This window comes from Lepisma saccharinum, chromosome 24 (genome assembly GCF_977018435.1).
Source record: "Lepisma saccharinum chromosome 24, izLepSacc3.1, whole genome shotgun sequence".
NCBI lineage: Eukaryota > Metazoa > Arthropoda > Insecta > Zygentoma > Lepismatidae > Lepisma > Lepisma saccharinum.
Genome location: NC_139252.1, coordinates 39,688,715 through 39,700,757, shown reverse-complemented (window position 1 = coordinate 39,700,757; position 12,043 = coordinate 39,688,715). Strand labels below are relative to the sequence as shown.

At 34.9% G+C, this 12,043-nt stretch overlaps 1 protein-coding gene across 1 annotated transcript; it reads right to left on the bottom strand.

Annotated features, from left to right (window-relative positions):
* Positions 1-969: 969 nt before the first annotated feature.
* Pex11c (peroxisomal biogenesis factor 11c) lies at positions 970-11,693 on the bottom strand. The gene is made up of 4 exons (XM_083110350.1): positions 11,319-11,693; positions 8,148-8,326; positions 6,521-6,589; positions 970-5,367 (listed from the first exon to the last, which is right to left on the bottom strand). The coding sequence occupies exons 1-4, from the start codon at positions 11,547-11,549 to the stop codon at positions 5,157-5,159; spliced, it is 690 nt and encodes a 229-aa protein (XP_082966476.1). The 5' UTR covers positions 11,550-11,693; the 3' UTR covers positions 970-5,156.
* Positions 11,694-12,043: the final 350 nt, after the last annotated feature.

The window sequence follows — 12,043 nt, the reverse complement described above, 5'->3', positions numbered from 1 at the left end:
TAAATATAAAACACTGAAGTTCCTGCAACCTAAAAGCTGTTCTAAAAAACAATTGGTGGTCATTGGGAATTTCCAGTTTGCAAGATGCATTTTTAATATGAATATGTAACTATACTGGAAGTAATAAATTGATTTCAGTAACACCACCAGCAAAAATATATTTCCAATATCCAGTATAACACAATTTTATTCACTACTTAATATCTTGAGCTATCATATAGCCTAATGTTTAGCACTCTCACCTTTGGTGTGAATGGTCCCAGGTTCGATTCCCATTGGGAGTTCCAAACTTTTCGTGTTGGCCCAGCATCGTGAGGACAACTGGAGAGCTACTTGAAGTCAATAGTCTCAAATGCCAGAAAACAGCAGGGGGGTGGGATGACATGCTCTCTGATCACATATCACCCAATGAATGGCAGCTGATTGGCTGTTTGTACACTCCTGTTCACATTAAGTGGCATATTTTCTGGGTTTGAACAGTTGAAATATGTGCCACAGGAGTGTGTGAGAGAGAGGGAGGAAAGGTATTTAATATCTAAACCTGTGCATTCTCTCTTGTTGCAAATGGTGAAGCTTTCATGAATTTCCGGTTCATATCATCAAACGCTATGCAATTGAGGAAAGCAACCAGCAAACTACATATTGCACTGAATCAGATCCAAGATGAATAGTTTATTAGTGATAAAATTCATGCTTACCTCTTAAAAGTTCTTGCATTTCATGTTACCAATTATTTCTTGAGTATATGTGTGTGTGGATATCAAGATCAAGAAAGAGTTTACTTGCTAGGGCATTCGGGTTATTTGGGAAGCATTTTATTGGCAAGTACTTTTGCTCGAAAAAGTGGTTTATGAGATGTCAGAATGGAATTCTTGCTTCAAAATTTTGTAGGTAACATATCTGTGTTGCAACAGAGGCAATTACGGACCCAGGTATACACGTTGCATTTAGTAATGGATAAATTAGTAATGACTTGTACGAAAAGTAAATTTTATTTGTAGTAAAATAACTCTTACATAAACTTTTCCATAAAATGATCACAATGTTAGGAATGTTTTTAAATGACTCTTTACAGTGCAACTATTGCACCTTAACAATGACCAGAAATATTTGCATTTAAGCATAACATTATTCGTAATTGTATGCACTTTTGTTCTACTTACAAAGCTAATACTACTATGCTTCCCTCAACAAAAAATATGGCAACATTATGTAAATATTGATGTATAATACACTGAATGGCCTGTTAAAATCTGAATTTGCTAGTAATATTTGTGATTAACTAAATAATTTTAACCCTTTCTTACCAACACCCTGAAACACAATGTTATTTATTTTTAGATTTCCATATATGCACAAAGTAATGGGTAAAAAGAGCAAACATGATGCTAAAAGGCGAAATGCAGATGATTCAAATAATACCCTGTAAGGTTTTAATCTGGGAACATGGTTTATAGGGCTAACCATATAGCTGTTTACACTTTCTGCAAAGCTCTAATTGCAAATAAGGGAAAATCACACATAAACCAGGACAACCTGTCAAATAGAAGAACTTCAATCCACTGTCTAAATATAAATATATTTAAGTAGTGGGTATCTTTTATGCAGAAGGTAAAGGTACCCCTGTGCATTTGCACACTTGCCATGAAGGCATATGGGGTGATGTGGAGATAGAGCTCCACATATTCTTGATCTAGGTCGTAGTTGGGATGATGTGATCATCACCATGTCCAGCCACCTTTACCCCCAGGTACCCATCGATACAAGGCTGGGGGGCTTGAGAGCCATGCAGAAACAGAGAAATGACTGGAAAATTTCCTGGTCTAGATTTCCTGTCCCGGGATTCAAATCCAGGTCTTCCATGGAAACAAGATGCTCTACCAACTGAGCTACCGTGGCCAATCTATTACGTAGAAGCAATGTAAAAATAAATGTAAAGTGGTAACTATGAACTTGGACTAGTGTTATTTCAGTAGCGAATTATTTTGGAAGATGCTACAACTTCAATTTCATGGAGAAATAAATCTAGTGATCACAAACTAAAAAAAAAGTGCATGACTGCAAAAAGTGTATCACTTACTCCAGTATCTCATGAATGGAAGCACATATGAAATTAATGTTCATAATCTATCCTTAATTCTCTCCTCTTGTATTAATATAATGAGGACATATTAAAGCCTTCCTTGCAATGAACTATGTTTCCTTAGGTTATCAACATGTTGGTTCCTGAGAAGATTCTGTACATTTAGGGCATCCTTGGAAGTATATTGTGTAATGCTGTTGCACTGTAATCAAGAGGTTTGATTGCCTGCATAGGTGCACTGTACAGCAGTTCAGATTCTACTTTAAACTGTAGGTCAAGTCCCAATTAGACCATTTGAACCTAACGTGGACTTAAAACCATTGATTAGAAGCTTTCATATTGGTGGTGTTAATCATCATCAAGAAGACCACTTCCACATGTTCTAACAGTTACACCCGCCGCAAAATTACTTCGGACCTCATAAAAAAGCACAAAAAATTACATCTTTATCACAGGTCGGAGGCTAAGTCCTGAATCATTGACTTGTTGATGAAAGCAAGAGACTTGGTAGGATTAATTGTTCTATCATTAAAGATATTTTCAGTCGAGTAGAAAATCGATATGTGCACTCCGATGGCTGCCATCTTGAAACTGATCTGCCGTATTTGATATTTTTTGATTTGATATATCTCGGGAACAGTGTCTCCTATCAATGTCTGGTTTTCTCAGAAATGTTCCAAATAGTGTAAACTTTCATAATAAATCAATAAATCTATTTTTGAAAAATAAGAAATAGAAGTTTTTCAGAAAGTCTTAATTAATAATTCTCGAACCATTTTCTATTTTGTAAGATTACTTAGTGTTTATTAGAAGTTTTTAGACGAACTGAACCCCTATTTTTTCTAGATTTATAAATTTACCTTAAATAACATTTTAAGAGAAATACAATTTACAAACAAGTGAACATAAATTTTGAAAAAAGGATCATTGTTAAGACTTTCAACTCGCAGTTATTCTCATAAAATGTTTTGTAGTTTTTCTGAAAAACTTCTATTTCTTATTTTAAAAAAATAGATTTATTCATTTATTATGGAAGTTTACACTATTTGGAACATTTCTGAGAAAATCGGATGTTGATAGGAGACACAGTTCCCGAGATATCTCAAATAAAAAAAATATCAAATATGGCGGATTATTTTCGATTAGCTACTCGACTGAAAATATCTTTAATGATAGAACAATTAATCCTACCAAGTCTCTTGCTTTTATCAATAAGTCAATGATTCGGGACTTAGCCTTTGGTCTGTGATAAAGATGTAATATTTTGTGCTTTTCTTATGAGGTCGAAAGTCATTTTGGGCTGGTGTATATCTTATCTACAATAAAGTAATGGTAGCTCTTCCTAAGTTACTTTTCAAAATGAGTAACTATAACTGAGTTAGTATTTTAGTAAAGTGTCTCTCAATAACTTTTCCAAAGACCCATGTCTTTGTCCTCTGACTGAACTCACCTACTGCATTTTAAATCTACAAAAACAATGTGCTTGCATGAGAACCAAACTGGTGGTGTAAAAATAACAGATCAGCTTGATATGAATTTTTCTGGACCACATTTATATCCCCTTTGCACGATTTCAGAATATATTCCTTAGAGGAACAAATATGTACACTTTCATAACTTGTTCTTTAAAATAGTACATGTGGAGTAAAGGTTGGAATTGATTTGCGTAACAAAAATTACCAATCCAATCAGTTCAGAATCCATATTCTGCTGGGTATTCAAAGCCACTGAACAAAATTACATAACAGCTTATGTTGTGAATATGGAAGATATTCAGTTGAATCCAAGATACATCAACAATTTTACAGGATTTTTACTTATATATACAATATAACAAATTCATTATTCAAATTTATATGTTCACATAATATGTAAACCTCAGTCACATAGCATTCTGAGATACAAGATCGTTATTGTAAAAACAGGTCAATGTTGCACTCTATAAATTATTTTCTGTAGCATTATAAAAAATATATCACAAATATAATGAAAACTTTATGGCCATATAAATCTTACATATATCCACAGGAATATTTAATTCAGAGAAAACTATCAATCCATTAACAGACATTCACATATATTCTGTAGGTAGCAATACAACTTCCCTATACTGTTTTGGGAATTTTATTACTGACGCAAGGATAAGAGTAGCAAAAAAGAAATTGGTAAGACAGGTTATACTGTTTTTCTAATGCCAGAGAAATTGAACTATCCTTTGTATGAGGTGAACAAAAATTCAAACCAACGAACTTCATTAGGATGTAGAGGATATTCATCAATGAAACTATTAACTTTATGTGTTCACTTTAGAAACAAAGATGTCATCGTGCTTCAAAGTAGACAGATGATGGAATATGAAAGCCAACAGGTGTTGGGAAGACGGTGCCTTCACCAGTGTTCAACTGTTAGCTGGATGGTGGGCAAGTGTGATTGAGCTCCAAAAGGTGGGCATGGGTTTCGGATTGGTTTACTGATTGGCTAGGTTGAGTGTAGAGACTATGGTATGGTGTTTCAATCATTATTAGGTGAGATAATGAGGATGCTAAGTTTGATCCTAAATACTAATAAAAGTAACTGCAAAATCACTTAAAATGTGTTTTCCATGGAATTAAGGTGCCAAGATATGATGAACCAGACGTGCTACCAAATAAATGTAGTCAAGAGCAACTGGACCTCACCGATGGCGTAGTGGTAGCATCGTCACTTTGTAATCAAGCGGTCCCGGGTTCGATACCCGGTGGAGGCACAAGTGGTTCAGATCCCACTTTAAACTGTAGGTCCAGTCTCAAAAATCAAGAGCAACTAATCTATATTACGACGAAAATGTTTCGGAAGCAATGACAATGCTTTAAACTCCTTCTGCATGTCCTTAATATTGGTTAATTGAATTAGTGATCACCCTGTACATAAAAAATCCACTTTCATATTCATCTTCCAAGTACATAAGATCATTTGCGATTATGACTACTACTTTCATATCCATACACAAATGCCCATAATATTGAACATCAGATTCAGAATCCATATAATTTACCTGAAACGGCAACAAATCTCTTCATCGCAAGTTTAAATTTCAGCTTGTGCCATTGAAGCTCCGGAGGCTTTGGTAAAGGCCAATAATGGAAGAAAATGTACCAAGGGCACCCACTTGCCAAACCTTCAACTTCCCTGACCAGAACAATCCATCCGGAAGCCAATGAACAGCATTGATGAAATCTGCTGCACACCTAAGAGCTGTCAGAATTTCGTATCTCTGCTGGTATTTCACCTTCTCCATGGCTGCCCTGCAAAACACATACAGATTCAATTCCTGACGGATGCGGTAAACAAGGTTTCGTGCTGATGCACGTAAAACAGATTCAAGTCCAAAGGATGTTAAGACATTTGTATCTCTATGTAGTAACTGGGGACAAACTAGTGATAATTTAAAATGGGAAATATTTCATGGAAAATATGAATAATCCCTTCTAAACTAAAACTAAATTCTATGGTGTAATAGGCCTTTACAGTGCATTGCTACTGTTGCCTGATTTTTAAGATGGAATTTGCTATTACAGTGGAACCTCGATTTTATGTTTTTCAGGAGACCAAGTTAAAAAAACTTAAAATGCAGGAAAATGTAAAATTGAGAAAATATTTATACCATTTAGCTATATATTAGGACCATCAAGATTGAATGTATGCTGCAGAAAAATGTAAAATCCAGGAAAGTAAAATTACTTTGTATTACTTTAAAGTAGCTCCTGAACTGCCCTCACAATTCTGGGTTTGTACTGAAATTATGAAAAATTTCATCGGTCGAACTGGAGTGCACTAACCATTCAACTATAAGGGGGTTTCAAATAACTTCTTCATCTCTTTAATCAATGCGATTCTCATGGAATTTTACCTTGGAAAGAAAAAGGTATGTACCTCTATAACAGAGGTTTTCAAACGTTTAAATCCGTGCTACCCTTTCCATGTTGAGTTTTTCAACGCGATGTCTCTGTACCTAATATTTAAAGAATGTTAACAACAGGACATCTGACTGCCATGCTGGAGACCTGGGTTCAGTTCTGGGGGTGGCTGATTTCGGGTGAGAATTTTTCCAACAATGTCCCTGCATGGAGGAGTTCCAGGGTCCACACAGTCTCTAATAAAAGAGTACCTGGGAGCAAGGGCGTAAAGAAAACTGGGGTTTACTATTGTTATGTACAGAAGATACAAATGTAAACATTTCATAATCAATATATTTCTATTGCTTACAGCACTATTAATCAAACTGACAAACTATTTAAATATCTGACAGGAGTCTCATGATTACCAACAAAACTGATATAAAAACTATGCAAATTTCAAGATCAACTCCCCACTGCCATGCTTTCATAGCACAAAGCTAAGCACAGAAGAGAATTCCATAATTTTGTAATAGGTGAATAAGAACTGGGGGAAAATTACCTTACATCATATTCAACCCTGGTTAGATGAGATTTCTGCATTTGAAGCAATGTAATGCATCTCAGAGACCTGAAAAGATAAAGATAATTGGAACTCTACAGCAAATAAAATATACTAGCTCGATTTACATCTTTAACTTCTTTCATGTAAATTATACTATCTCCAATTCATTAAAGATTTGTAAATAATTATCTTTCTTTCAAATTCAAAGCTACAAACGCCACTTCTTGTGTATTAATTTATCACCACAAACATTGATATCAAGGGTGCGCGCAGGATTATTTCTCAGGGGTGGTAGAGTCATAGAAACTTTAATTATTATTATTATTTATTATTTTAATTATGTATTAATAGTATTTTGGCTATTATTACTGCCATTACTATTGTTTTTATTTTTGTTGCTGTTATTATCTTTATTATTACATTACTATTACTACTAATGTTTTTTTAAAATTACATTAAATTGATAATTTCCATATTTTGTATATGTATATACAATTTGCATAACTGTATACTTAACATTAATTCATGTAGGACAAAAAGCTGTTTTTTATAGTTAGATAATCAGTGTAAAATAGACTAAGTTTAACTCATTATGAATGTGCGAATTACACAATAGCAATGTAACACGTACTTTAAAAATATTCAAAAACCACAAAAAATGGTACTAACGTTTTATGAGTATGTTATTTACAAAATGACATTTCGAGAATATACTGTTCTCTTCTTTAGGTCCAAAACTTCGACTACAAAAAACTTTCCATAGACACATCAGGATATTTTAAAAACCAGGAATAAGGATGTGGATTTGACATACGTTAGACAGGAATTCAAAAACTATGCCTACAACTGTTGTAGCCTCCATATTCTATTACAAATTAACAGTCCCTGAAATTAAAAGATCCTTTCCATCTAAAACATGTATTTCAACATTGAACAATTTAAAAAAAGTTTAAAATCGGCCCTCGTCATTTCACTACCCGTAGTGACCACATTCTGATATTAAACTTTTTTAAATTGTTCAATGTTGAAATACATGTTTCAGATGGATAGGATCTTTTAAAATATCTTGACGTGGCTATGGAAAGTTTTTTGTAGTCGAAGTTTTGGACCTAAAGAAGAGAACAGTATATTCTCGAAACGTCGTTTTGTAAATAACATACTCATAAAACGTAAGAACCATTTTTTGTGCTTTTTGAATATTTTTAAAGTACGTGTTATATGACTAAGCTTAAATGCAACCCTACTACAAATAATAATAATAATAATAATAATAATTATAATAGTTGCTGTAACTTGCAGCCTGTAAGTCGCAGAAAACAATACTTTTTGTTATAAAATATCTCCACAATTTCACCATTCGAATTACATTAACAAACAAGCCCTCTCATCAACTGTAGAAAACATCTCAAAGGAAGGTGACATTTCAGCAACCTAAAAAGGGCTGATGAGTATAGTGAAATAAGCATTCTCCAGCTGCTTCCTAACACCCACAGATGCTGACAGAGGTGTGTTGACACTAGATATGGCTGCTTTGAAGGATATGATCAATATGTTATTTTCAATTCCAAAAGTGCTGAAATTATTCTACCAAAAGTTGTATATATGGACATATTAAACTGCTTACCTAAGTAGAGAAAGGTACAAGGACACAGCCCAGCAAAGTGTGGAAGCATACCACCAAAAACTACTGCGAGCATTTACAAGTTTGTTGTCTGCTGCCCAGGCAATATGTTCCAAAGGATAATATAGTTGGTCAGCCACGTTTGTCAACACTTCAACAACCCTCACTACTTTGTCTGTATCCTGTGGGGAAAAGCAAATATAAGAAAAATATATATTTAGACATGTGCTTTCTATCTCTTATTTGTATTCTATGTAGTTACTAAAACTTAAATTTACAGAACTAACGTTATGTGGGTGTACCAGTTTTTTTTTCTAGCTCTTTTACTATAATGGTTGATTGTTTTCAATTATCGCTATCCAGGATATAACTTTAAAGCATATTTTTTTTTCAGAAAGGTATTAAGCATACAGTTTTTCCTTATATCCACCGGTGGTGTTCAAAAATATGGTATCTCACAATTTATCACCGTGTATGGAACATTTTGAATGGCAAGAGACATGCTTGGAGAGTCGGACAACTTCATGTAGTCTTACAGACATTGTGAGTTTAGAATTCGGTAGAAGTAAGAGTTTCCAAAGGTTCTGTACTACTTTCAACCAATGCCACCTTGGAGGGTAGTGGTTGAATGAGACCACAGACCTAGTGTGACTTGTTACACTGCTTGGCAGTTCAAATAAGTCAGTGTTAAAACTGAAGTTTCCTCTCGGACAAATCTTAAAGTTGTCTGGCTTGACGAATGTGGCTAAGGTTACTTTATAAGAGAGACAATGTATTTTCTTTTTGCACTGGTTGTTAGGTTCAGAAATAAATTATCAGTTGGAAATTACGGTAAATATCCGATATCGGCCGAACTGATTTCTTCAAAATGTAAGGAACTTGCATTTTCTGTAACATTATGCCGTTATTTCCATTAAGTATGTGCAGATGGTGCGAGCGTCGAAAGTCACGCTGTCTCGCCAGTGTTTTCAAACGTGCCTTTTTTTTTTTACGAGAATTTTTTTTTAACTATGCTTACCTAACCTAACCTGGTCCGTGGGGCTATCGTGAATGGTTTTTGGGGCTATTGTGAATGGTTTTTGGGGCTATCCATGAATGGTTCGTGGTGCTATCCATCAATGGTTTGTGATGACATAATGAACACGAAAGTAGGTATTTTTCGGTTAAGAAGGTTGAAATACTGCATACCCACTCGAAATCGACAAAGCACGACGTGCGATGATCCATGACGAGTGCACGCCATATTGTCTGTTACCCAAGCAGAACAAGGAAGACAAATAATGACTCGTAATATGAAAAGTTGACACTATTTTATGGAAAAAGGCATAACTTCGCCTTAAAGAATCTTCCGCAATGCAGAATAGGTAAGTATCAATGCTAAAATTAACGAAATAAACGAGTGAGAGGTGTTCGGGCCTTATCGGATAATTACCGAAATTACAATTGCAAGTAGGTTGGGCACTTACATTGAATGACACTCAAGACAAATGTTTTGGAAATTTCTATAGGGTAAAATGTATAACTGTACCAAAAGCTTCCTGCAAAATGGGACTGTTTCAGCAAAATCCAACCATGTAGGTGAACTGAGCACCACCACTGGTAAAGCTTGTTGCATCCCTGTTGATAGGATCAATGGTCTCCATATGTTATGGCTTTCTCCCCTTTGAACCGCCCCACATGCTGGATGGTTCAAAATAAAACATAGAATGTTTCTATGTTATGATACTAGTGCTTGTAGGAGGTTTTCGGTATGGAATCTTTACGTTCGGATGCGAGGGAGATGTTGGTGAATGTTCAAAAGTAAATTGAACAAGCACAGTGTGGAGAATTCTTGCAATGTGGAAAGCATTCCTAAGGTGAAGCAGACAATGTGAGTGAATCCGCAACAACATTCACAAGGGAACGCCTTGAGATGACCGGACCCCTTTCCGATTTTCTTCATATTTGGCATACTCACTAATTGAGGCCTCCTAATCATGAATCTGAAGTTAAAATTTGTCGGAAATGTCTAGAAATTGCAAAATAAGCTAAAATAAGGCGTTAGTTTTCGGAATGGAAAGCATCGATTTTCGCGAAATTTTTTATTTCACAAGCAAATATATATATATATTCCTGATACTACCACGACACGAAATTTCAACTATGTTTGCCTAACCTAACCGAAACTAACCTAACCATGCGCCAATGGTTCGTGGGGCTAGCGCCAATGGTTCGTGAGGCTAGTGGCAATGGTTTGCAATTTCTAGACGTTTCCGACAAATTTTAACTTCAGATTCGTGATTAGGAGGCCTCAATTAGTGACTATGTCAAATATGAAGAAAATCGGAGAGGGGTTCTGTCATCTCAAGTCATACCTTCACAAGATTATCAAGGTTTGTCTTAAAGATTTACTTAATCACTTTTAATAGATGCAAAACAATACACAGTTAGTTTTTATTTTAGTTTTCTAGAGATGTTTTGTCTTGGTGTCCCAGAACTTTCTCAAGCCAAGATAAACACACACACAACACACAACCTTACATGACTAGTCGCTCTACACTTCTGGTAGTGTATTGTGAATACTGTAAAGGGTGTGTGTGTGTTTATCTTGGCTTGGGAAAGTTCTGGAAAACCAGATGAAATGTCACAAGAAAAATAAAATACAAACCACTTGAAGTAGCTGTATATTACTTTGCGGAGCGATTTTACAATACCGGGAATTTCTCCGTTTTGTTTGAAATTCGGCATACTCACTAAATTAGGGCTCCTAATCACGAATCTGAAGTTAAAATTTGGCGCTCACGTGTCAAACTTGCAAAATAAGAGGGTCAGTCATCGCAACCGACAATGCACAATTGCTCATTATTTATCGCAAGATTTTCAGTTTCGAATACTTAAAGAACGAAATATATATATTCCTGATATTAGTACGACCCTAAAATTTAACTATGTTTCCTAACCTAACCTAGCCTAACCTAACCACGCGCCAATGGTCCGTGGGGCTAGCCATAATTCAGGAATATCTATACGTGAGCGCCAAATTTTAAGTGCAGATTCGTGATTAGGAGACCCAAATTAGTAACTATCCGAAATTTCAAACAAATTGGAGAAATTCCCTGTATTGTTAAATTATACCTATTAGTTCATTGCACAATAATAAAAAGATTGCTTGTTTTACGGTAAGGTTTACAGTACCTTGTTTCCCAGTTTATAGGACAAAGTGTAACTAAACATAGGTATATCATCGAATAACCTAAGAATCGTCCTACAAGTGCTAAGGTTACTACTTATTATTTCAAGTTTTATCGCCGCAGATTTTGATGAAACCAAATCCGAAGCACACATTGTACAGTATCCTAAAGTTCTGATCACTTTGTCTCTCCCACTATAAGTGTTAATGAACTTTGAAATGTTCGAAAGAGACATGTTTCCAATGTCACCAAATGCAGATGCATGCAATTGAGTCTCGGAGAGTTATATAGTTGAAATAAATATATTTCAGTGGTCCTATACTGTTTATAAACAACAAATTCGTCGATTCCTTCTGCTGTATTATGACTTGACTCTTTCTTCTGCAGCAAAGCAAAGACGAAGTTATAAAACTTCAATAATTTATACAGCGCAATATTTATATACTTATTTTTTTTCAATACTTTATTTATTTACAAAATCTATTTTTACACATTGCACTTGCATACATAAAAAATGAAGAACATGATTTTCAATATATATAGAAAATACATCAAAAGTGGAAAACCAAAACAAGATAAAAAATTACATTCTGTGCAAATATGGCGTAGAAAGAAAGCCTGCGAAAACTACAATTTGAGAAGCAACAGAAGGATCTCACTTATTGCACAGTACTTAAGCAACCTTGTGTTCTGACGTCACGGGAGAAAGTTTTTAATTTTAGGCTAGAT

What these genes read in the sequence shown, in the direction of transcription:
- Pex11c (XM_083110350.1), bottom strand. Translation starts at nt 11,549, where the DNA reads ATGTCTCTTTCGAACATTTCAAAGTTCATTAACACTTATAGTGGGAGA. An exon ending in CCTATAAACTGGGAAACAAG is followed by an intron (nt 8,327 to 11,318) that starts GTACTGTAAACC and finishes TTTTCCCCACAG; the next exon opens with GATACAGACAAAGTAGTGAG. An exon ending in TTGTACCTTTCTCTACTTAG is followed by an intron (nt 6,590 to 8,147) that starts GTAAGCAGTTTA and finishes TTATCTTTTCAG; the next exon opens with GTCTCTGAGATGCATTACAT.